Source organism: Rhododendron vialii, chromosome 5a, assembly GCF_030253575.1.
Source record: "Rhododendron vialii isolate Sample 1 chromosome 5a, ASM3025357v1".
Taxonomy (NCBI): Eukaryota; Viridiplantae; Streptophyta; class Magnoliopsida; order Ericales; family Ericaceae; genus Rhododendron; species Rhododendron vialii.
The window spans coordinates 31,620,482-31,646,592 of NC_080561.1; the positions used below are offsets into that span (position 1 = coordinate 31,620,482).

Consider the following 26,111-nt stretch of genomic DNA (forward strand, 5'->3'; position numbering starts at 1 on the left):
TCTCTCTTTGTTCGGCCATCTCATGGCCGAACAGACGGCCTGGACCAGTTACTTCACATGTAACTGGTCCTAAGGAAGCAATTTGGACCATTTCCTTTCTAAGGAGCTCTCCTCCTGTTCGGTTCTCTTGCCGAACAAGTTTCTTGAACAGTGGCATCTCATGTCATTTTCCTTGTATTTGGTCCAATAACGTCTCGTGTTATTGCACCAAGAATCGTACAACCTCTCTGGACCATTAACTTCTCATATCACTGGTCCATAGCGCGTTGACCTTTTCTTTGACCGTGCTCGGGCTCGTTTTGGACCTGTTCAGGAATACCTCCCTACAGTAATTGTATGCTGAAAATGTATCTCAATTTCGGTAACTAACTGTAGAGTATAATTGAAAATTTTTAACGGGCTGAGGGAGAAAATACGGGATTGCCAATAGTTGCCCTCTAACTTTTTTTTGGGAGAATTACATCTCAGTGGAAAAGAACAGCAATTTAATTACAGATATCGAGTGGGAGAAGAAGAGTGTTCAATTAGTGGGAGAGAAGAAGGGTGTTCTGTTAGTGGGAGAAGGTAGTGTTCTGTTAGTGGGAGAAGGTAGGAGGAGAGAGCTTATCCTTGGATTTGGAGGGAGTCTTTAAACTAACGACCCAAGCATTAGGCTCTGTTTGGAACTCAAGAAAAAAGAAATGAAAAAAAAGGAAATTTTTAATTTTTTTTATTGTTTGGTTGAAAGAGAAATAGAGAAGAAAATAAAGATTTCAAGTTTAGGCTCCGTTTGTTTGGACGTAAAATATTTTTCGGTAAAATGTTTTACCTATGTTTCAGTGTTTGGTTGTGTAAAAAAAGAAGAAAATATTTTACATGCAAAATATTTTTCATTAATTGGATGAAAATGACTTACCCTTAAATCTTTCCTAAGTTATTTTCTGAAATGAAAACCCATAACCTTTTACTACAATTCTCACTGTTCACTATTCTCAATCGTCATTCATGACCCACGTTCAATTCCAATATTCTCAAATCTCTCAATCATTTAAGCCCTCCCTCTCTCTCTCTCTCTCTCTCTCTCTCTCTCTCTCTCTCTCCCCTCTATTTTGTTGATTTTTGAAAATATTTTCAAGTGCCAATCAAGCACCGGAAAATAAAAGTTTGAAGTTTGTTTTCTGAAAAAATATTTTACTTTGAAAAATATTTTATATTGTAAAACATTTTACATTGAAACAAACAGACCTTAGTAAATAGTAAATTTTCCCTTCCATCTTCCTTCTCTTTTCTTTTCCTTTACTTTTCATAGGTTCCAAACAGAATCGGATGGAGAAGTCAGAAGTAAATGAAAATGCACTTGAATTTTGTGATAAGTGGATAATATGGCTCAACAAAGCAAAATAAACAAAGCCCCGATAAATTTGTAACCAAAATAAGTATCTGTTGAAAAATATATGCATGATAATTTGTTGAAAATTATATGCATTACTATTTATTATTTTGATGATTATATTGATGAAATTTTTATTTGGCAAAAGAAAATCTTTTATCGCGAAGTCCTTTTTCGGACAAATTTTTTCTTTGTCTTGACATGTTGCATAAAGTCGCTTGGATTCAATGATTAATATTTATAAAGACTTAGTGAGCTCAATACATGCCTTAACGAATTTATTTAGATGAAATTTTGAGCCACAGGTTGACGAACCGGCTGACAGGCCGGCTGTCTGAACAGAGAGCTGTGACCACCAGAGACCATCGGATGACAGACCGGATGACCCACTGGATGACCGGCCGGTCGACCACCCGGACGACCACTCTGAGTAATTTCTGTTGATCAGTAAAGTTCCAACGGCTATATTTTCCTGATCAACTCTCCAACGGCTCCTATGTGGGGGCGTCGGCGATGGCCTCGGTTATCTAACCGGACTACCATTAACCGAAGTCTCATATCAGGCGTGACCGTGTAAACTCCTCTGTACTCGCTCGGTGTCAAGTCTCCTGTTGGCGCTTCGGGTATTACCGAAGAACAAGCATTCCGTTATCTCTTGAAAGAGTAGCGCACCAAGAGGGGACCAAGAGCGACACGTGGCGGAAAGAATCATCTAGGCCAGGTTTGGCCATGTGCTTCGTAACCGTCTTATCCGGTGGGTCATCTATGACGTCACCCGAGGCGGTTACCTAAGCGTGATCTCCACGCGTTAGCTTGGAGCCTAAGTTAACCTAGGTCTATAAATACAAAGGGATACTCATCTTTGAAAGGTATGCCATCTTTCCCTAACCCTAGACCTAAAAACAACTCTCCTTACATCTAACTTGATCGTCGGAGGGTCACTAGGCTATTCCAGCCTTAGTGACTTGTTGCAGGTTCAGCGGCGGAGGAACAGAGCAGCGTAAGAGAAGTACCAGTTCAGGCCAAGGTCCCTCCTCCTAAATCGAACCCCTACATTAATTACAGTCATGCCCTCATCGGAAGGAGGTCTAGGTCGGACCGTGACAGTGACACTGCCAGTGGATCAGATTGCTAAGCTGTACGAGGACGAAGCTGTGTTGGACTTGGACCCAACTATGCTAATGAACGGAAAAAGATGATGATCCATTCGGTTGCTGAATTTCACTGATTTAATTTGTTTTCGGTCAAGTTTGTCGATTTGTTTCCATAGAATTTTATTTTCTGTTATTTGTCAACCGGATTTGAATGACCAGTTTATTTTTCGTTATGATGTTGTTGATGAAGATAATTGCATTTAGTCCGCGGTTAAGTTAAAACGGATATGTAACAACTAATAGTAACGTTTGGCATCACACCAACTAAGGAAGACACAAAGTCCGGGCAGCTTTGTTTTGAGATTAGAGAAGCGGAACCTCCAAGCTTAGATATCTCGAACTCTGAAACTACCCTGACTCAGCTATGAAGAAAAATGAAGAAATGAAAGCCGGGCTCTTTCTTTCACTGCTAACCCCAAGGCAGCAGCAGTTCTTTGAGCGAAGAACCAGTACGACACAAATGCAGAGGCGCATATTTTGTGAAGGGAAGGGGGAGCAAAGCTCAATTCTGGGTTTTTAGGCTTGAAAAAAAAACCAGGGTTGTAGAGTTCTTGAGTATAGATTCCAACGATAGAAACTAGCGCCCTGTTTGGATGGAGGAGATGAAGGGGGATATGAGAACCCCCCTGATTTGTACTCCGGGTGTCGACCAAATCCGGTGTTTGGTTCAGATTTTTGGAAGGTGAAGATAAATACTGTAGCGGTTTCATCTCCGGGTGAAGCTGGATTTGTGAAGGAGAGCTCAGACCCCGTCATTGGCAAATCCGGGAGGTTTTAAGACGGTTTTACCCCTTCAAATCCCCCTTTGCTTTATCTGTTCTCATCTCATTTGTTTTCATCGTTCTTTGAAACCCAGACCAACGAAGAGAGAGAAGAGAGGAGGTCGCCGAACAACTCTGGTGACTCCACCACCTGACCGACGGTTACAACTCTCCCTCGTCTTCCTCCTTGCACGGGCTGAGGTATGGTTGTTCAGTACTCCATTTGCGATCGTTTTGGTTGTGACTGTCTTTGTTCGATTGGGTTGATTTGGGGGTTTTTGATGTTGGCTGTGATTTTCCACCCACGGTACTCCATAGCTTGCATCTGAGTTGCCCTATAAATCTTGAATCTTCATATATGGTGATTTTGCCCTAATTTTGTTGTAAGGTTTGTAGATCTGAGTTGCCCTATAAATCTTGAACAAGTAGTTATTTTTTTCCCCCACTTTTTTGATCGGCTAATATGGCCAAGTAGTTCCAGCGATGGAGTTATTTTGTTGAAACCATTTTGGATCCGTTTTAAGCAGTTGAGCATCACACCATATTCACGTGGTTTTGTTGAAACCATTTTTGCTCGCAACAGTTTTTTGGTAGCCACAGTTTTTCGGCTTTCGGGTAAAGGTTTTAAACGTCAATAGCGGGTGCCCAGTTAAAGATAACGGCTGTAGCAGGCCGAATAACAAAGACAGTGGCCGCATAAAGAAACAAGGGTCCATTACTTAACTGGGAATATATCATTGTTGTACTCTTTATGGGATTAGCTTAACTGGGAATATATCATTGATGTAGCGAGCCGAATATATCATCATACACTTAACTTTTTTTCAGGCATTAGCTAAAAAAGAAAGTTATACTCTGTGGGATCCAATACTTAACTAGGAATATATCATTGTTCTAGTATGAAATAGTGGAACGGGATACGTTTCTTATAACAAGATTTATCGTAGCAAAAGACAAATTATAATGGAACCAGAGGATGCACTTTAAAATAGACTGGATCATTTGGATCTGTCAGTTGATTGACAACGGTGTTATAGGTTTGCTGTGGAAAGAGAATGATGATAGAACCTCGATTGTCATAACATAAGTCATCTCCTCTACGTCCGTCAATGAATTTGAGTATTTGTTGACAGTATCCTTCCTAAAAAGGCAGTCTAGTTTAAGGCTTCGAAGGAAAATTTTCCTATATATGAAGTTGGAAGTGATTGGTTTGTAGTAAGATTGGTCTATAGAGTTGAGTTGCCCTAACTTGAAATAGTTATTTTTTTATCTCATTTTGTTCAACAACTAAACCGTTTCTAAGGTGTCTCTAAGGTTTAGATAGCCACAGAGCTTCAGGTTTTTTTTTCAGAAACCCTTTTGTATAAAACATGTTCTTTTCAGCTTTCCATGTTATTGGCATCCTCTATTGACTTCAATTTTCAATGGCGGTTACTGAGGCTCATGTGTCGTGTTAGGACATTTGCATAAGCTTGCTGACTAGAAATTTTTAGTTGAACATTATTGTGTTGAAAATTTAGCTTGTGCCAATTACCTATGAAGCACCGTCACGCCTAATTGGTCGTCGTATCCATGTTTGACACACGACAAACGTGACACGTTGAGGACACTCCAGGTGGCAACTATAGTTAAATTTACCAACTTGTAAGTGGCGGACACATTGGGGACACCCCGCAGAAATATGTGTCATAAGTTAGCATGGATTGGGACATGGCATGAGTCAATATATATTAGTTTGTAATACTTGGTTTGGGCTTTAAATTATACTTTTTTACTAATAGGATTGCCACCTATTGATTTTGCAATATTGTATGTACAATGATTAAAATGCATTGAGTTGCCCTAATAGAATTGGAATTGCCCAAAAGTATTAGCTGCACTAAATTAACTTTTGCCCTAAAAACAGATGGCAAGATTAACAAACCGTGAACGAAGGAAGAAGACAAACCGTAAGGCATTGTTAGCAGCGTTATGTATGATGAGAGTACTCAATAGCGTTATTCAACTTTACTTGTTAATTACGGAGTTGATTGCTGAGAGGCATCGACAAAGGTTTCGACAAAAGCCTCATCTTCGTGCCAATCCTAATGTTTACCAAAGTCAACTGGACGCACTTAATAGGTTGGTACGCGGGAATGACAAAACTTGTCATAACAATTTGAGGGTAAACAAGCATACATTCATGACGTTGTGCCAATTACTTATTGAAAATGGGCTAGAGCCATCTAGAAATGTTACCGTTGTAGAGAAGGTGGCGATCTTTTTGTGGATCCTCTCACACCATACGAAGAATAGGCGTACCATTTTACAATTTTGGAGATCGGGGGAAACAATTAGTAGGCATTTCAACGCAGTTTTGATCGCGGTGATTCGCCTTCACAATGTCTTGTGGTATCATCCTCAGCCTATTCCTGCCAATGAGCCGGATGCTAGGTGGAAGTGGTTTGAGGTACATAATTCTTATGTCTTAAGTTCTAGTAATGCACTTATTCATTATAAATTAACTATTGTAATAAAAATACCCTTCTGTCTCGTAGAATTGTCTAGGGGCTTTAGACGGTACCTTCATACCTGTTCTCCCCCCAACAGAACACAAGGCACGATATAGGTCAAGGAAGGGTGACTACGCGACAAATGTGTTAGGAGTTTGTAGTCGTAACCTACAATTTGTTTACGCGTTGTCTGGTTGGGAAGGCTCCGCCACCGACTCAAGAGTGCTCCGAAATGCCTTGCTAAGGCCTCATGGGTTGAGAATTCCACAGGGTATGTGACTTGAAAACCTTTCCATTAGTGAACATACGTCAGCATTATTGTAAACATACTCACGCAGGGGAGCTAATCTTATTTGTAGGTCGTTACTACCTCGCCGATGCTGGTTACACTAATGGGCCGGGATTATTAGCATCTTACAGAGGTCAACGATACCACATTAACATTTGGAGGCAAGGACACATGCCCCAGAGCCGGGAGGAGTACTTCAACATGAAGCACTCTAAGGCACAAAATGTTATCGAGAGATGCTTTGGGGTGCTAAAGATGAGATGGGGAATTTTGTGATCTTACTCTTTCTACCCCATTAGGACTCAATGTCGCATCATCACTACATGTATCCTTCTCCATAATCTCATTAAGCGTACAATGGCGGTGGATCCCGTTGAGGCTGAATACATGGCGTGGGAGCAGGCGAATCTACATAATGTACCACATGAAGTGTACATTGCAAATGTCGATGCTACAAACGAATGGACACAATTTCGGGATAACTTGGCAACCCAAATGTACAATGAATGGTTAGCTAATCCAGGGGGTGACCATTAAGATTTGTGTAACTGAAATTAAATGTAATAATTTGGACGTGTTATTTATTTCTATTAATTATATGTATCTATTGGACATGTTAAACTTGTTGAACAATGGTCATGTGAACTATTTGAATGTAATAATATGGTCTTTTACAATACCTATGTGAAATTGTAATCATCATTTAAATTAGGTTACCATACCTATGGAAAGTGAAGGAACTTCACAATCTGAACCAACGAGTCGTAAGAGAAAACAAGATCGTAGGCTATGGACCTTTGCGGAAGAGCAGGCCCTACTTGCTGCCATGATGGAGTGTATCTGTGATAAATATAGAGCTCATAATGGGTTCAAGCCGGGCTACTTTAATGAAGTTGAAAAGGAGTTGAAGAAGAGATTGCCTGGGACGACGCTTAAAGCGCAACCCAACATTGAGTCGAAGGTGAAAAATTGGAAGGACAAGTATGCTATAATATCTGAAAATAAATCTGCTTATAGAATTTGCACCTACTATTAAGCAATGCGAGAGCATGTATGACTTTGCCTCCAGTGAAAGCTATAAACATTGAACACAAGTCTGATTCAGTTTCTCGGAAAAAAGTGGTAAGTTGGAGTGCTTATTCAGTTATTATCAAGCACTGTCACGCAGTGCTCTAGGTCATTTTTCCATCACACATTAAGTTTGGGAGCCACATTTTGTTGTAGAGTTCGCATCAATGTGTCCAGAAGGGCCTTTTACAAAGCACATAATCCCTGTAGGAACTGAATACGGAATGGAAACAAACTAGTTTACAGTACTAAAAACTTCATGGTTCCTCTTACTCTCTCTTAACCAGAGCAGCTACAGGTAAGTAGCACCTTCTAAGAGTTGTTCATTGCATTTTTAACCACGGGAGTCTGAGTCGACGTTTTTCATTTCACTATGTCCAAATCTTTAGAGAAAAATATGCATTCGCATGAATCGCATCAGAAATCTTATTTGGAGTTTACAGATATTTTATTTTAGTACTTCTGAGAAAAGGAAACACACTGAGTTGATCAGGCAGCTAACACACAAAGCAGAGATCACTTCACATCCTTTGGCAACGGAGTGTCTGCAAAATGATACGAGACATGGAGGTAACTTTCATATGTTCTCGGCCCTGCCACCTCAAGTATCGGCACTGCATTGGAAATCTGTTGTGCATCATCTTTAGTCAGCTTCACTCCCAGAGCACCAATATTCTCGTCAAGGTTTTTAATCTTTGTTGTTCCTACATATGTACAAGGAGAGGTCAAATACTAAACCAGTGAAGGAAAAAAAAAAAAGATGTGAAAAGGTGTAGAGAACACTAGAAGAGTACATTTTCAGGCCCCTGCAAAAAAAAGCTATGCTACATTTTGTTTTCTTTGTTATTTTCATACTATATCTTGAACTAACACCATAAAAAATGATAGTACAGTATTCCTTGACTTCCGTAGTGCCTCCGAAAAGGTCAAGAGCTTGATAAAAGATAAAAGCTCAGATTCAGTTTTGTCACGCAGAGAAATAGGAATACTATGATATCCCACATTGATGGAAAGAGGTATTAGTCTTGATATTATTAACTACGTAGACTGCTACTAGTAACTTGGGATTAAGTATTTTTTCATGTTTACAAGTACTTCATTCAAGTTCATATTGGGCTGGTAGCCGGTAGGCTATTTGATCAAAAAAAAAAAAATTTCAAATTCGAAGCCAAAACTTCCAATAGTAGGGACTCCAAAAAGGTCAAGAGCTCTGATAGCACCGATTTATTGTCTACTGTAGGGACTCCAAAAAGGTCAAGAGCTCTGATGCAAGGTAAAGCTCTGACTTCTGAGGTATGTTCTAGGTTTCATTTTCGCTTCAAGCAGTTTTGACAGCTTTTCATATGTACTTTAAAGCCAACAACTCGAAATTTGGCACTCACCAGGAATAGGAACCATATCGTCCCCTTGAAGAACCCATGCAAGAGCGAGTTGAACAGGGCTGCAGCCATGCTTTTTAGCCAACTCTTCTATACGAATATAGAAGATCTTGTTGTTCTCTAAATTCTGCCCGGTAAACCTAGGATGTGATTGCTGATAGAAAGAAAACACGTTAGTTGTTCATTCATCTAATTCATTGGACTAACCAAACAGAGGTAATTTCCGAATGAATTTAGGTCCCGATGAAGCTTTTCATAGACCCCTAATGAAGCTGAACCAAAAAATAAGAGTTGATGGACGTAGTTCCATACCAAGGAGCTATTTGCAGGGAGACTCCCCACAACAGCCTTGCCACCAAAAAAACCACGACCAGTGGGGGAATACGGAACTATCCCAATTCCAAGTTCCCTGATAAGCAAGGAAGCATGTTTAGAAAGATTAAAAAAAACGAAGTCAATTGAAGTGAACAAAAAAATGGGATGCAGTATCCCAGTGTAACTGCATAAGTAAACGGATAAAACATTAAATGCAAGTTCCAAGGAAGAAGAAATTGCAAAATACGATGGAGTCATGGAGAACAAAATTAAAACTCATATCTCCAATTTGTTGAAGATAATGTCTTCAAATTCAGATGAACTTTCTCCAGAAATTTAGGCACAATTTGAAATACCTGCAAACTGGGATTATTTCCTCCTCAATGTCGCGTGTCAAAAGGGAGTACTCCATTTGTACAGCAGTGATAGAATGAACAGCGTGTGCCCTCCTTATTGTATTTGGGCTCGCTTCTGATAATCCAATGTATCTTATTTTACCCTCCTCCACTAATTTCTTAAGTTCCCCCATCTGTCCGTTAAGAAGGAAATTCAACCTCAGTAATAAATTCAAGGACCGCTTAGCTGAAGGAAAACGTCTTTATTTCTTAGAAGAAAGAACGAAGAACTAAAAAGGTTGACACGGTCTGGCGTCTTGTTGAGAAGAGAAAGAGGCCTATGGCACTTATTGTTGGGATTTATCGCACAATTATCACAAAGTACTAAACTATTACAAGTGTCACAAATCGTTAAAATATGAACGCAGATAACTGAAGATATGAGATAGTTAAGAGTTACAAAAATTGCATGAGAGATCGATGAGAGGCATGTCATTCCCTGTCCTAAAATCAAGTTTTTCTCCCTTCGTGTTGGTTCTAATGGTTGAATACGACTCCAAGATACAACCCACAGATCTCAAGAGTGTCTCACGTTGCACGAGGGGTGGGTGCCAAGTCTGAATCTCGGATGGCCCATAATGTATAGAAACGTACTAGAGAGGTCTTGTATATATGGGAATCTAAACACCTTATTACAAAGAGTCGTGTCTTTTAATTCAAAACTGAAGGTAGCACATTTTAAACTTACAAAGTTCCAAACCACTTGGGGGTGCAATAATACATGGAATAATAAACAAGATGCTTACAGTTTCCTCAATCGGTACTGATTTATCAATCCGGTGTACATAGTAGAGATCGATGTAGTCCACGTCAAGGCGCTTCAAGCTAGCCTCACAACAGGAACGCACATATTCAGCTGTACCCTTCACAACCATCCCGGTCTGGTCAATTTTCACGACTCCAAATTTTGTCGCTAACTGGATCTTTTCTCGTGGTAACTGCTTCAATGCCTGCAAGATTAAGGATCTCGAAATGAGATGAATGTCATATACCCAACTGGGAAAAAGCAAATTAAGGGACAGCCGGCTACCCCGCCATAACCGGTTGCTGCTGTTCTATGTCAAAAATTGTGAGTACAATTTGCTTCCCTAAACTGATAGCAAATAGAAAATTAAGTCTAATCACATTCTATAGACTTGATTGAATTTCGAATCCTTTTACTACATTGCATCAATCAATAATTTCTCTTTGATCAAAAAAATGAGGATGTGATGCTAAAAGTGTTATTGCTATGAATTTGTACTATCACTGTCCAGTTCTCAGTTTGGCTGAGTTCCAGAAATGAGCATAGTATAAAACCCTTCAAAAAGACCAGAGATTAGTGTAATGGCAACGGTTCATTGTCTCAATGCACAAATGCACAGAACAACACATGCTTAGCATTTCAGCCTTTCGAGAGACTACTTCAAAAGCACGATTTCAACATAGTCTACCATATTCCCTTAACCATACTGAGTTCAATTCTTTATTTTGCTCACCAAATAGAGTGCATTAAGTGTCCAAAAAAGCTATAAGCAAGATTTCGCAACCAGGCCAAATGCATAGGTATCAACTATCATATAAATGCAACTACCTTCCCCACTAGTTTTTCGTTTGCGTGGTCAGCCCCGTAAATATCTGATGTATCAAAGAAAGTGATTCCTTTGCTAAAGGCATGCGTAAGGATGGCGATGCCATCTTCTTCAGGGACTGGAGAATTGTAGATTCCGGTGAGCCCCATACAGCCATAACCCAATTTTGAGACCTGAGAATACAAAAACACATTGCACAGTCGGTAAACCATTTTCTAAAAATCGCCCATAAACTGCACCCAACTTTAAATTCTGAATTTCATGGCCGGAGGGAGGCAAGGGCAAGCGGGGTCAATTGACCTCACTCACTTTTGTTAAATTTGTAACTATCGTTTTAAGGTACAAATTATATGTCAAATTTAAGCCCACAAAAGTTACAAACTTGCCCAAACACCCCACCAGCAAATTTGTAAATTCCCCCGAAAAACTCCACTAAAATCATAAAATGCCCTATCGCGCCGGAACAGCAGGGCAAAAAGATAGGGTCTGTCAGAAAGCCGCATGACCATCTCCAACCACCTGAACGGTGGTGGAGAACGATCCTCTACTGCTCTGAGAGCCTTCCGGCACCAGAATTGTTGATCAGGCTCTGATCATGAGGCCGTGTTTCATCCACCAGACTTGGGGTCCTGTCTCCTTAGTAATCAAGGATGCAGATGTACGAGCCTATAGAACAGATCCTGTTCAAGTAAGGTCGTTCTCTCTTGCTCTGTTTTCCGTTATTAAATTTCATTTCTTTCGCGTACTTAGTCGATGTGGGACGTGCGTCCGCCGTCAACTTTTGGGGCTTAAAATTTCTCCGTGCCAAACGGCGCAAAATTCTACTGGTTTTAAGATAAAACCTTCACCTACCCCAATTGGGTTGGCCAAATACTTTGGAATCTTATATTCGAAACCTTTCAATTTCTATCATTTCCTTTAGAGTCAATCCATACAAAACTTTGCTTGAACGTTAAATTGGTCACCGTTAAACTTTAAATGGGTTCAACTCAACGGTGGAATTGATTAGTCGAAATGCGCTGAACCAGGATTTTATAAAGGAAAATAAAAACTTGTACGTTACCTGAAGTCCCTGGGCTCCCAGATTCACTTTCGGGATCTCTACTTCAGCAGCCATCTTCTTTCTCTCTCTCTCTATCTCTCTCTTCTACCTCCGATTGTCAAAATGCCTGCAACTTTACTTCCGTATTTACGAGTAGCATATAAACGCAAGTTACGCAACAGGAGTTTTTTTGGTGAGTGGTTTATGCTGACGCCACGGATTACTACACGTTTTCAACTACTAGTCTACAATGCTCCGCAAGCACTGACGTCATGAAAGGGCATTGCCTCGTTCTTCTAAACTTAACAGCAATTATTTTCTTTGCGGAAGTGATTTTGGCACTTTTCAAATTGATAACACCATTTTTAAAGGAGAGTGTCAAAATCAATCCACATTTCTGTGTTTTGTGTGTTTTATTTGTCTGAATGGTATTTTTTGGATTAGTCATCTGTCTCGACGAGAGGAGTTTAAAAAGTACTTCCTCCGTCCGGATTTAATTGTTTTTAGTTCTATTTTAACCGGTTAAAAATTGAGTTATATCTTTGAATTCGTAGTGAATTTCATATTGAATATGTATCTTATTTGATAGATCTCGATTAGTTCTTTAATACAATATTTTCGAAATCACATAAAACATTATAAATTACAAGATATAATTGATTGAAAAGTGGCACGAACTCCCAAAAAACTATTAAATTCGGACGGAGGAAGTACAAAATTATAACTGTAAGCAATAAAAAGTTCACTAAATATGAAAAAAAAATCAAATAGCTGTGTTATTTATTTAAAGTGTCGTCTTATTTGAATTTTTTCAATATTGAACCATATTTTTATACTTTTTCGATTTGTCTCGAGTTTTAGACTTATAAGTTTACAAGAGCGCAACCTAAGAAAAAATGATTTTCACACTTCCCTTTAACCATCCACACTCCTTTTTTGTTTTTGCACAGTTATATTAATTTGCGGGCCTTACAAGATGAGCGGTTCAAATTACTATGATAAACACACGATGAAATCCAGAATGGGTGGTGGAAAATGTGGAATTTCCACCTATGATGTAAGGAATTTAATCGTGAAATTATATACATAATGGGGCCCATACAACGAGGATTGAAGTTTTTAAAATCTTTATGGAAAATGCATGTGCAAGTCGTTTTTTAGTAAGAGATATGCACAAATAGCTTTTAGGTTATTTTAGATCTTTTGTAACGTCCTTACTTTATTTGCAAATAAACAACAGCAAATAATTATCACACCAATCAAGTTTTTTTTTTTCCTTTAAAGCAATTCAAGTAGATCTATTAACGTCATCCCCAGTTTGAAAAACACTTAGGCTCAGTTTGGATGATCGGAATCTTAAGTAAGAATAGGAATGTAATTCTTAGGAATTTTATTGAGTAGGAATAGGAATGTAATTATTAGGAATGAAATTCAGAAGAATACAATAACTGAAATAATTTCATTCCAGTGTTTAGATTAATTCAGTAATCTTATGCACGAATCAATTATTTTGAAAATTTATCGAAGTCAATATTTCCTTTTTTTTATTGATTGAGCCAGGAATCTAAGATTCCCATGGGGTAAGGGAGGAATCAAATTTTCACTCAATCTGGTGATGTGATTCTTGGTCGGATGTGTTGTCAGGACGTCACAAGATATTATTACCACTACGTAAAGAAAATCACATCTTAATTCCCATTAATTATTTATCTTATTAATTATAGCCTAGAAATTTTGGCCATCTTATTAATTATTTTGGCCATTTATTAATTGGGAGTTTTATGGTGTGGGTCCTAATTAACAATTTTCTTTTCTGCGCAATATAATTACTATGTGTGTTATTAATTATTAGTTCAAGGGTGCATGTATAATTATTAATTTCATTAGTTAGTATATATCAGTTGAATTTATATGATAATTAACTAATTAGCTACAATTTAGGGGTACTGTGAGTTAGTGGGTAATTTTACAAAGTTAGGAGTTATTTTTACTGTGTAGGGTTTTTATTTGGAGAGAACGTTTGTGATAAGAGATTGAGATAACTTTTTGAGAGAGCTACTGTAGTTGGAGGAGATTTCCACTGGGTTCACTTTAGGTAATTTTGTTCTTTGTCTCTCTTTGTCTCCTCTTTTAAGAAAACATCGGGTTCATGAATTGAGCATTGGTATAGAATTTATATATTGGATTTTATTTGTGGTTGTGAGTGTGTTGGGAGAGAGAACGAGGGGGAGTATGATCGAGGCTCGGTGATCGTGCTTTGTGAGTTGGGTGGTGGCGTGCATGTGCTGTCATAGTTTGTGTAAAATGGGTGAGATCGTGTATCGATCGAGTGTTGTGCAAGGCGTTGTGTGGCGTGGGAAATAATGGCAAAGTGTGGGGCTATGAATTTGGTTATTCACAGTGGGGAATGGAACCAAATGGCCTTGGGCCTTGATTGTGTGTTATACGTACATGTGGTGTGTGGACAAATTGATTTTTGGAAGGGAAATAGGAGGCTGCATGGGAGGCATATTATTGGAATTGAAAATTAAAGTTTGGGTTTTATAGTTTCGGTTTGGTACTGAATTAGTTATCTAGATTGGGGATTGGGTAGTTCATTGATACATTATTTCCTAGTTAGTACATGGCCAAAGCAGTATCCATATTGGTTAATTATTTCGGTAATATTCTTTTGTTCAGGTTAACTTCATTTCGCGTTGTTCGGTTAGATTACCTTTGGACCCAGGTGAGTAGTTAAGTATGTTACGTATTTTCAAAAGTTCTTTGTGTCCCTTAAAAGTATTTCTTTCAGAAATTATATGAATGTTATTCAGAAACTCAAAACTGTTTAGAAGTTGTTCTATAAATTGGCATGCGATGAATTTTCTGATATCAATTGTTAATATTCTTTTTTGGTGAGAACTTGGTAGATATTAATGGGAACATTTATTTCGGAAGTCCAGGGAAATTATTCATTCTCGTGTTGGTGACCCTGGCCATTGGGGAAAAGACCGTATTAGGCCGGTGACCCTAATGCTCAACGGCTTTTTTTCGCCAGATCATCTTAGGGGAAAGTACCATAGGCTGCCAACCCTGGTGACTCTAAGTTCGATATTGGATCCAATTTTGATGAGATTTATTTTGGCCATGGTATTATTTGATTGTAGTTCGCAATTGTTGATGGAGTTATTGTTGTAATCACCACTAAGAATGTTCATTGTTTAAATCCTTTATTGATTAATTTATTATTCTGCTGAACACCTCGTATGCCTAAATATGATTTAATGGTAAATTATTTTAATCCTTACTTTCAACTTTATTTATTATACATACTTGCTATTCACTGAGCTTGTCAGCTAACAGATTTATTCCAACTTCTCTTTCACGCAAGTTGGGGAGTCAGGTAAGGACTCTGGCGGCACCTTGGGGATTCTTTTGTTTGACTTCCTTAGGGTGTTATCTTAGTTTTATTTTTAATAAATTGCTTCCGCATTCGAAACAATTGTCAGATAATGACTCCTCTTTATTATTGTTGGATCACTGAATATTGGTTGGTTCATAGGATGGTTGTACCCCATACTTTTTGTTGAACTTAATTGGTTGGAGTTCTTAAATAAAAAAAATGGTTGACTGTTTATTAGTTCGTTGCCTTGGTTTTTAATCAAATTTCTTTTTAGGCTGTATGTTCTACGAGTTTCAGTCTTGTGGTTTATAGCCGGTCACTTCCCATTTTGGGGTGTGACAGGGTTTTAGTGATTTAGGCACTTTCATAGGGTACCCTAGGGTTTAGGCATTTTCATAGGATACCCTATGGTTTGGGCACTTTTATAAGGTACTCTAAGGTTTGGGCAATTTCATAGGATACCCTACGGTTTAGGCAATTTCAGGGTGTAGGGTTTTAAGTACTTTCATAGGGTTTTGATGTTTCATTGATTGGAGGTGACCTGGTGGGAAATACTTTTTATTTTCTGTACCTAGTGGTAAAAAGCCTGAATCACAATCACATTCATGTCTCTCCCAACACATGGAAATCCTGAGAGTGTGACATCGCATTCCTATTCATATTCCTTCCAAACATCAAGATTCCTGTCATCCAAACTGAGTCAGTACAACGCAGGTAGTGGAATATCAATTTGGAAGTGTTGTGGAGCATTCCTAAAATTAAACGTACTCAGCATGATTTTTTTTTTTATAATGATAATAAGCAAAAGTAAAACCCACAATCATATGATTACAGAACACAAACACACACGGGGGACCCTGGGTGAGTAATTCAACACCATTGAATGATAAAGTAAGAACACAAACACACACGGGGGGTGGGGGGGAGAACCCAAAAATGCTACAGGTACCGAAATTGGGGGACCGAAATCGGACCGACGGCCGCCGGCGGGCCGTCTCCGGCCACCGGACGGCCGATCCAATTTTACATATACACACGAAAAGGGGTGCTCCGATCAAGCACCCTACACACCTCGGATGACGTTGATTCCCGCGTAGGGCCCCTCGGTTTTTTTTTTTAGAATTTTTGGACGGCTCGGATCGGCCGTCCGGTGGCCGGAGACGGCCCGCCGGCGGCTGTCGGTCCGATTTCGGTCCCCCAATTTCGGTACCTGTAGCAACACTCGGGAGAACCTGGGTGAGCAATTCAACACCATTGAATGATAAAGTAAGAACACAAATGTAGAGAAAGGGAATGAAGAAAGGAAACTGGGGTGTTGGTAGTTAGTTGGGTGTTGTAATTTTACCTCTTTAATCCTGACAGTTAATTAATGACACGTCTTTCCAAAATAGTTATACCAACTGGTTCTTTTCCTTTATATATTAAAATAGATATTCATAGGCATGTCTTGCAACCTTTAATCGATAAGACTTGTATCCTTTAGAGCATTCGCAATGGATGTGTTATATTTGTGTATTAAAATGTTTGTTAAAGTATGTGTTAGAATAAAAAATGGATCCTACAAGTGTGTGTTAACTTAAAAGTGTGTTAGTATATATATGAGTACTTCAATGGGTTAGTTAGGAGTGTGTTAACTCTTTAAACTAATGTATCAAAACAATGGCTATAATAAAACTTTTACAATGACTATATATCACCAACGTCATTTTTCTGTAATGAAGGAAAGGCCAACGGCCATGTTCCTACCACTCCACTTCCCATTTAAAAGAATTATGTATATAGCATGAAATCTCATTGCCTATTTTGCTTTTATTCTGACCTTTGGTGTTCAACGCATATATAGAAAAACAATGAAAAGGGCAACGGTAAATCAATCTAACGGTAAGTTTTCAAAAAAGAAAGTAGTGTGGGCATTTATGTTTTATGGTTGAAGTTTGAATTTATAGGGATATGACCCACTTATTGTTTGTTAACTTCTTTGCTAAACTTGATAACCATACTAACACACTACTACATTTAGCACACTCTAGTACACTCTAACACACAAGCATTGTGGCACAAAAAATACAATTTTATTTGTTAAATCTTAACACACACAATTAACATACTAATTAACAAACCCATTGCGGATGCTCTTAGTTCACATGATTTGCACCATTTGGTGGGAATTTGTCATAACTGAAGTCCCTGGTTTCCCAGATTCACTTGCGGTATCCCAACTGCTTCAACAGCCATATTCAGTACCTAAGTTCCCTCTCGTCGTCTACCTCCGATTATCAACTGCCAACTTTCCTTCTTTCCAGTATATACTCACACACAGATGCATGATGCATAGGTATATATAGTGTGAGTATTGGTTGACAAACTGGGGTTTATGCTGGCGCCACGGATTACGTCAAGATTCAACTGGTCTACGATGCCCTCCGCAAGCACCGACGTCATGAAAGTCGAAACATCTATTCTACTAGTAATATTTATTCTAATAAATATCTAACTATTCTAATATTATTCTAATAAATATCTATCTATTATAATATTCTAATATATAAAAGGAGGGGAGCACTTTTTGGTATGTACTCCCTTTTGAAGCTATTCTAAATGTAGGTAGGTGACCACAGCGTTAGTATGGTAATGTATAGATATGATGTAGATTTAATTGTTATTTATTTATTACGATAGGTTAATATGCTATGCGTATGCCAGTTTGAATTTAGTCAAAATTTGCACAAATGCTTCTCACTTATTGTTCGATCGAATTTTCACAAATTTTGACAAAACCCCCCAATGTCGTTTACTTTTGAGGGCGACTATTTGTAGTCCCGTATTTTATCTCTTAGCCTACTACATTTCGATAAATAGCTGTTAAAAACAAGATTATATTTCAGTAACTACATGTCGAAAATATGTTCAACCTTCGATAAACAACTGCCGAACATACATTTTTCGATAAATAGCTGTTGAAAAAAATATTATATTTTGATAATTGTATGCTGAAAATGTATCTCAATTTCGGTAACTAACTGTAGAGTATAAATTTTTAATGGGCTAAGGGAAAAAATACGGGATTGCAAATAGTTGCCCTCTAACTTTTTTTGGGAGAATTACATCTTAGTAGAAAAGAACAGCAATTTAATTACAGATATCTAACGAGCCGTTTGTTAGGGTTTAAGAAGGGAGGGAGTGGGAGAAGAAGGGTGTTCTGTTAGTGGGAGAAGGTAGGAGGAGAGAGCTTATCCTTGGATTTGGAGGGGGTCTTTAAACTAACGACCCAAGCATTAGGCTCTGTTTGGAACTCAAGAAAAAGAAATGAAAAAAAAGGAAATTTTTAAATTTTTTTAATTGTTTGGTTGAAAGAGAAATAGAGAAGAAAATAAAGATTTCAAGTTTAGGCTTCGTTTGTTTGGACGTAAAATATTTTTCGGTAAAATGTTTTACCTATTTTTCAGTGTTTGGTTGTGTAAAAAAAGAGGAAAATATTTTACATGCAAAACATTTTTCATTAATTGGATGAAAATGACTTACCCTTAAATCTTTCGTAAGTTATTTTCTGAAATGAAAACCCGTTGCTTTTTACTGCAATTCTCACCGTTCAAGTCTCTCGATCGTTATTCATGACCCATGTTCAATTGAAAATATTCTCAAATCTCTCAATCATTTAAGCCCTCCCTCTCTCTCTCCCCACTATTTTGTTGATTTTTGAAAATATTTTCAATTGCCAATCAAACACCGGAAAATAAAAGTTTGAAAATTATTTTTTGAAAAAATATTTTACTTGAAAAATATTTTACATTGTAAAACATTTTACATTGAAACAAACAGAGCCTTAGTAAATAGTAAATTTTCCCTTCCATCTTCCTTCTCTTTTCTTTTCCATTACTTTCCATAGGTTCCAAACGGATTCGGATGGAAAAGTCAGAAGTAAATGAAAATGCACTTGAATTTTGTGATAAGTAGATAATATGGCTCAACAAAGTAAAATAAACAAAGCCCCGATAAATTTGTAACCAAAATAAGTATCTTTATTTTACATAGCATTTTGTATGAGAAAATTCATCGGCAGGCTACTCCAAAACATTGATTTGAGTGTGATTTGAACTAGGGCTGCTCAAAAATCCGGTGAACTGTGAAACCGGTCCGGACCGAACTAATCCATACCTTTTGGATTTTGTCTGTGGATTAATGGTCCGGACACGGATTGAAAAATTAGAAAACCGTGACTCGTGGTTCGGTCCACGGATTTTCATTACGAAACCGTGGATTAACCGAACCGGACCATGAGATATTTATTTTATATAAATAATATATATATATATATATATATATATGTGTGTGTGTGTGTGTGTGTGTGTGTGTGTATATTTATATAATTAATTGTTAGTAATATTAAAACTTTTTTCTACCATTTGTAATATTTTATAATAATAATAATGGGATATAGTGTAGATGTATATAAAATAAAGGGGGTAAATCTAGTTTTTTTTTTTTTATTATAAATTATGGGTAACTCTAGTTCAGTTTCAATAGTTTGTGTCTTTTCCAATTTTTTTTTATGTTATTTACTATAATGATAAAATCTACTAATATTTAGACTCTTTTGAATCTGATTTCTGAAATAGGCCTTTGATAGTTTATGTAACAAGTACTTTCTGGTGGTGTTAAATTTAATTATGAGTGTAACCTGCTTCTATTTTAGTGTGGGATATATATGCTTAAGTTTTATTTTTGCTAAAATCCGTGGACAAAACCGTAACTGATCCGCGAGTCACGGATTGGATTGGAACCGAACCGTAGGACTTTTGGTCCGGACACGAATTTCATTTTGTAAAAACCGTGACTAGTGGTTTGGTCCTTGGATTTCTAGAAATCCGAACCGAACCGGACTGCGAGTAGCCCTAATTTGAACAATGTAAAGCTAGTGAAGTATATACTTTTTATAAAAAGTGGTCTGGGTACGTACAATAGTATTTTACGTTTAAAGATATGTTTTGTACATTTAAAAGAACATATATCCCTGTTTTTCCACCCAAAAAAGAAGAAGATATGATTATTTTACTATCACAAGGTTGAAAAATAAGTCATTTTAGTAACTATATCTCTCTGTAAATCAAATCAAGATCCATTTTATATTGTTATAAAGAGTTCTCCAAGTACTAAAAGACGAGGCAAAACAACTTTAAGAATAAAGAACTTTTGTTTATAAAAATTGAGTTGAAAGCAAACCATTTAAGAGATTGTCCGATCCACTAAGGTTATAACACTTTTTCGGTTATAACACTTTTTCGGTGTCTAACGTTCACTCTAAATTCCATTTTCCACTCATATTCCTTGAGATCCTTAATCTGTTTGGAGAGTCGAGAGTATTCAATTGCAATAGATCTTTTGGGAGAATTGAAAGTAGACAAGGCCATCTGTTTTAAATTTTTTGGGACAATTTTGTTGGTATTTATAAATTTTGTTTAACTATTACTGTTTTTTACAATATGATTTACCGAAAGTGGCTAAGTATCAACCATTGCCTCTCAAACTAAAAGCCTCCGTAATTTACTTTTTAGTCAAATTTCGTATCTCGATGCGGTGACCAGGCATCACTAGGTTGCTCGATTTCTCCGTACAATGGCTATACTCCTGGAGTTAGTCAGTAGCATAGCTATTGTCCAAAGTCGTGGTCGTGGTTTTGTGGAGGTGGTGTGAAAAGAGCGCTTGATCCAAAAAAAAAAAGAGTTCCATTTTTTACAAACATTTTCCATCAAAATCACCTCACTTTTCTTCCACTTTTGATTACATTACACCGTACTCAAAAAATTAAAATAAAACTCTTCAGAAGATAATTTTTGCCGAAGCAAACGGAGCGTTAGGACTTAGGAGATGCTTAACACCTTTTGGGCCCGTTTGGATGCTGGATTAGGTTTGGGGGTATTATGTTAGAAGGGAGGATTGAATAGTAGGAGGTTATTGGTTAATAAGGAATGACTCACATTGATATGATGTTTATGGATGTGGTATTAAATAGTACTTTGTTTGGATGATGTATTAGAAAATGGGGATAAAATAGTACTTGGTTTGGATGGAGGATTAATTGGGGGCATAAGGAAGGAGGATTGATGTAAAAAGCTGTTAAATGATTTTTTTTGCCCTCATGTAGTGTTTTTTGATAAAATTTGTTAGTTTCATTATAATTAGAATAAATATGTATTTACCATTAATTTTTGATAAAATAAATTCATTTAAACTAAAAAAAATTTAAGCCTTACAAATTTCGAATTTAAAAAATAAACGAAATTCATAAAATTAGTTTTGTTATAGTATTCTGTAAACTTTAATTTTTTGTTATGAATTTTTTTTAAAAATAAGATTTATATGGTTTATTAGTTTGAAAGTAATTCAGTTTATCTTTAAATTGTTTAAACCGGATATTTGTTTGAAAATGTTTAATAAAAATACTTCATAATTTTTAAAGTAGAAAATTTTATCATTTTTTAAAAATGTTTAATAAAACTGATATTTTATGAATTTTGTTGAGAAACCAAAATTTATAAAATGAATGGGGAGTAGATGGTGGTTAGAAACATGTGGGTGTTAGTTGAAATGCTTAAACCACAACCTCGCCTTCAAATATAAGGTTGGAAAATTTCAAACGTAGGGTTAGATCGTCGGTAACTTAATAAACCGGTAAGACCGGGATCGTACCACAGGGAATCAAAGATAGCTTAATCGGATTGTAGGTTTTATATGGTGGGATTCGGCGTTTAAGACGGCCAACTTGGTTTTGCTTTAAACGGTGGAATTGCTAAGTTAAAAGACTAGAAAAGCGGTTTGTACTTAGTTAAAACAAGCAGCAAGGTCTAGGGGATTAAACCGCCCGATGACTTAACCTATTTAATCGTTCTTCCTAACAACTCAAGCTCAAGACATAGACAATCTTGAAACCAAAGCACTCAACGTTAAAAGCCGAGCATAATCATGGTTTTAGCTCAGAAATGATTTAATCTCATTTAGAAAATATTTAACTCAAACGCCGGGAGCATTAAAAGCCCCAAGCCCCATGTGCAAGCCGAAGGTTAAAACTCCGGACAACACACGGTCAAAGAAGGTATTAGCCCCTTTGGTTTGGCCGAAAATTAGAGATTAAACCTTCTCCTTACTAAAATCATGATCAAGTCAAAGAAGAACCATTAAAACAACTAAGCCGTGAGGAAGATATCACCCCATGACCAAGCCTAAGAGACTACTCAACCATTAAACAAGAATAAAGCATGCTAGAAAATTGAGACATTAGATTTAACCAATAAAAACGGAAATAAACTTGATATTAATAAAGATTTAGTCCGTACAAACAACTTTAATGAACAGAAAAATTACAAACAACAATTACTTTAAGGTGTTCTTGAAGGAATTAGCTAAGAAGCTTGGAAAGCCATAATGGAATTTTGCTAGGAAAGTGAAAAAGACTTAAAGCTAGGTAGGTGTAGATAAAGGGAGAGAGAGAGGGGGATATTTATACAATTCACCCTCTCTCTCCACAAAAATTTCCCAGAACTTGCCAAAAGTGGCAAGTATTTCATAAATGGAAAGTTGAAAAAGGTGAACAAAACACAGATATTTCTCCAGGCAGTATCGGTACTGGCCAACTCCCAGTACCAGTACTGGGTCTTCAATTGACTGGAAAAACACAACTTCTGCCAAATGGGTACCAATACTGGCCTCTTCCCAGTACCGGTACAGGGTCTCCAGAAATTAGTGTTTGGACTGCCCTTGGTTTGAATGGCCCGACGACGACCCGACCACCTCTTGTCACTTAATTAATCACCCAACGAGACTTGGTGGGGAGCTGCCATGCGGCCTTGGATGCTTGGATGCTTCCAAAAGCAATCCATGGCGACAAAAACCGCCTTAGTTCCATGTTTTACGTGAAACTAAACAAAAACAACCTTACGTGCAGTATGGAATAAAAACGATAACTTAAGGAATCAAACGCTACAAATTAAAGGACTTTAAGCTCCAACATTATACAATCTTGGTCACTTATCATACCCCCCAACTTGAACGTTGCTAACCCCTAACAATGATATAACAAAATACTAAAGGAAAACCTAGCAATCCTTCCAACAAAACAACTACGGCACATGCTCTAACATAACCGACTTGCAAGAGTTCAAAAACCAATCCGTTTATTCCACAACAACTCACAACACGTTTCCAGATGAGCAACTAAACGCTAAACAAGTAATTAACAAGCATCCAACAGGCGTATCTACTATCAAAAGGCGGATACGACACTTCTAGCTACCTTTTAAACAAAAGCAACCATATTCCACAAAAAGGAGCTCGGAAACAGGCGCAGTGAACAAAAATGCCATGCCTTAATATGTAGATAGCACCATTAGAAAGAACACATAACTACAAACTGAAATCTTTGCTACCGAAAGGAAATATGCCACAAACTAAGCATGCCAACAATCAAAAGTTGAATCAGAACGGAATCAAAGCGTACTAAAGATCAACTAAGGGCTTTAAAGCTTATAACGACCTTGGTTAAACAAAAGAACGGTTAGCAAAACGAGTGGCGGCCATACACTAGGTTGGTTTACTACCCTTGGCCGCCACCAACTCCTAACTACCAAGGCCACCACCAACTCCTAACTACCAAGTCAAAGGCCACATGTGCCGGCCTCAACAAAAACTTCCTAAAACTACTATTTACGAATTCAACTACCAAAACTAAAATAAGATAGGATAGGTGGGCTGTCAACCACCAAGCACCTTGACAAGTAGAGGGATTTTCTAACAACTACTACCACCGACTCTAGTCGTCATCCTCATCTTCATCTTCATCTTCATCCTCCTCCTCATCAACCACATGTTCCTTGCCACCCCTTCGGGCGCTCGACTCACCACCACCACTAGTACCAGCCCTGTGCACAACCTCAGGCTCCTCGGGAGTGGACTCTCTCATATTTGCCTTGGTGGGAACATACACGTCACCCTCTCTCCCACATCTAGCTGCTATCCACAACATCCCTCTCTTGATAGCTAAGACATTTCTCCTTGTACGACGCATCTGAGTCTCGAGCTTCTTCTGGTTTGCCTGCACTGTCTGGAGTTGAGTAGCCATGATTCCCATATATTTCTCAGTCCTCCCGGATTGAGTCCTAGCACTAGGCATAGGGAAATCGAAGCTGTCGGGGAGAGCTGGCTGCGAAAGTGATTTGTTTTTCTCCAATGAGCCACCCGTAATTGGACCGGGAGTTCCGGAAAAAAGCTTTTCCGGAGTTAATACTCCTGGATCCTCGCAAATAGAGGTCACCATAGCCAGAAAAAGAATATTAGGCTTTGACGGACCCGACCGCTGTCTAAACTTCATCATCTCCCTCCAAATAAACAAAGCCCAATCAACCACCTCCTCACCAGAACCAAACACAAAAATCACCTCCCCATCCTCCTTGCGTGGTCACTTCTCAGACTCGTGGGGAAAAAGGTTATAGTGTACCACCGTATTGATAACCCGATATTTCTCAAACAATTTGCCATGGACACAACGGTCATTTTTCAGTGGTTTATCGGTAAGAGCATTTTGAATTTCCTCCTTTGTCTTAGACCATCCTTTGGCAGGGTACTTCATATGGAATCAATAAGGGTACTTCTTATCGGGCAATAAGGGTACTTCTTATTGCGCAATATCTCCTCACAATTGAGGTGATCGCCTTATTTAAATACAAGATGTACAAGAATTCCTCACAGTAGATAAAAGTTCACAAGACCGAACAGAAATTTACCCGTCACACAAACTAGGTACTGTCAACAGTGGACTGCTGAAATAACAATGTGGTGTTTAAGTAAGCTTAACATTTGTGGTTCCTAACACATGCGCTACCACAAATACCTAGTCATACTGATTACTACAACAAAATAGTGTCCCAAGAGATAAGAAAACAGGGCATACGACTGTTTGAATCGTCAATGGCTTCCATCAGTTGTACAAAGAAAGGACAAACGTACGCCTCTGCGTATGCTCTTCTGCAGTAATAATTATCTCCAACAAAAATTACATTGAAACATCTTTGAACACAACCTCAAATTTTCACATTTTTAACTATTTTTTTCACAGGAAAGCACTGTAGGCATAGCAAGTTAATTCTTTAGGTTGGTCCTTACACCCAGACAAGACATTTCTTTTGACTCTCGATGGAAAACAAAAACTACTTATTAATCTTTTCTTTTCTTTTCCTTGGAGCCAACCAGTCTAAAGTATGTTCCGTGAAGACATTTCCCTTTAGACAAAAGCCACAAAACGTCAAAATTGCTAGAGGAAAAAAACTCAAACAAGTCATGACCACTAATAAGTCTAAATTGTGATCAAGTATGGCTAGTGCCTCTCTTGCCTTGTATCCATCCCTTGGCCTACCAGATAAGATCAAGAAAAAACCAATCACTTGTGAATTGAGTGTTAGTGGATAATGTTTTAGATTTGAATCCCACAAATAGCTTAAATCCATGTGTGAAATGATATGGATGACATAAAAAATCTACAATAGGACTCAATCAAATAAGGCCATTTGTTTTGTAATCTGGAATTTCATCATTTGTTTTATAGAACAAATTTTTTTTTTTTTTTTGGGTACTAGGAATTTCATCATTCTGGTAAAGATTACTGCAAATCGAAGCCAATCAACAGTAAAACCCCTATTTCATGGACCGGAAATCGAAGCCACAGTAAAACCCCAAAACAATTTACTGCAAATCTAAGCTACAATAAAACCCACATATCAGTTGCACTCACCGGTGGTGTTACAGAAGAACGGGGTAAAATAATACCCAACGAAAAGAAGTCGCCAAACAAGGGCTTAGGTGGTGGGACCAGGTATAAAACAGGGGTATTACTAACACCCTTTCGTAA

General features: G+C 37.8%; 2 protein-coding genes and 1 non-coding gene across 3 annotated transcripts; 1 reads left to right on the plus strand and 2 right to left on the minus strand.

Annotated features, from left to right (window-relative positions):
- Positions 1 to 5,194: 5,194 nt before the first annotated feature.
- On the plus strand, positions 5,195 to 6,583 carry LOC131325274 (uncharacterized). Its single transcript, XM_058357437.1, has 3 exons — positions 5,195 to 5,733; positions 5,822 to 6,047; positions 6,136 to 6,583. The coding sequence occupies exons 1-3, from the start codon at positions 5,260 to 5,262 to the stop codon at positions 6,339 to 6,341; spliced, it is 906 nt and encodes a 301-aa protein (XP_058213420.1). The 5' UTR covers positions 5,195 to 5,259; the 3' UTR covers positions 6,342 to 6,583.
- Positions 6,584 to 7,517: 934 nt separating this feature from the next.
- Positions 7,518 to 12,097, minus strand: LOC131325275 (perakine reductase-like). The gene is made up of 7 exons (XM_058357438.1): positions 11,857 to 12,097; positions 10,796 to 10,966; positions 9,969 to 10,172; positions 9,184 to 9,356; positions 8,825 to 8,921; positions 8,516 to 8,666; positions 7,518 to 7,837 (listed from the first exon to the last, which is right to left on the minus strand). The coding sequence occupies exons 1-7, from the start codon at positions 11,908 to 11,910 to the stop codon at positions 7,650 to 7,652; spliced, it is 1,038 nt and encodes a 345-aa protein (XP_058213421.1). The 5' UTR covers positions 11,911 to 12,097; the 3' UTR covers positions 7,518 to 7,649.
- LOC131328192 (small nucleolar RNA U3) lies at positions 11,277 to 11,491 on the minus strand. Its single transcript, XR_009200465.1, has one exon. It is a non-coding gene; the product is annotated as a small nucleolar RNA U3 (small nucleolar RNA).
- Positions 12,098 to 26,111: the final 14,014 nt, after the last annotated feature.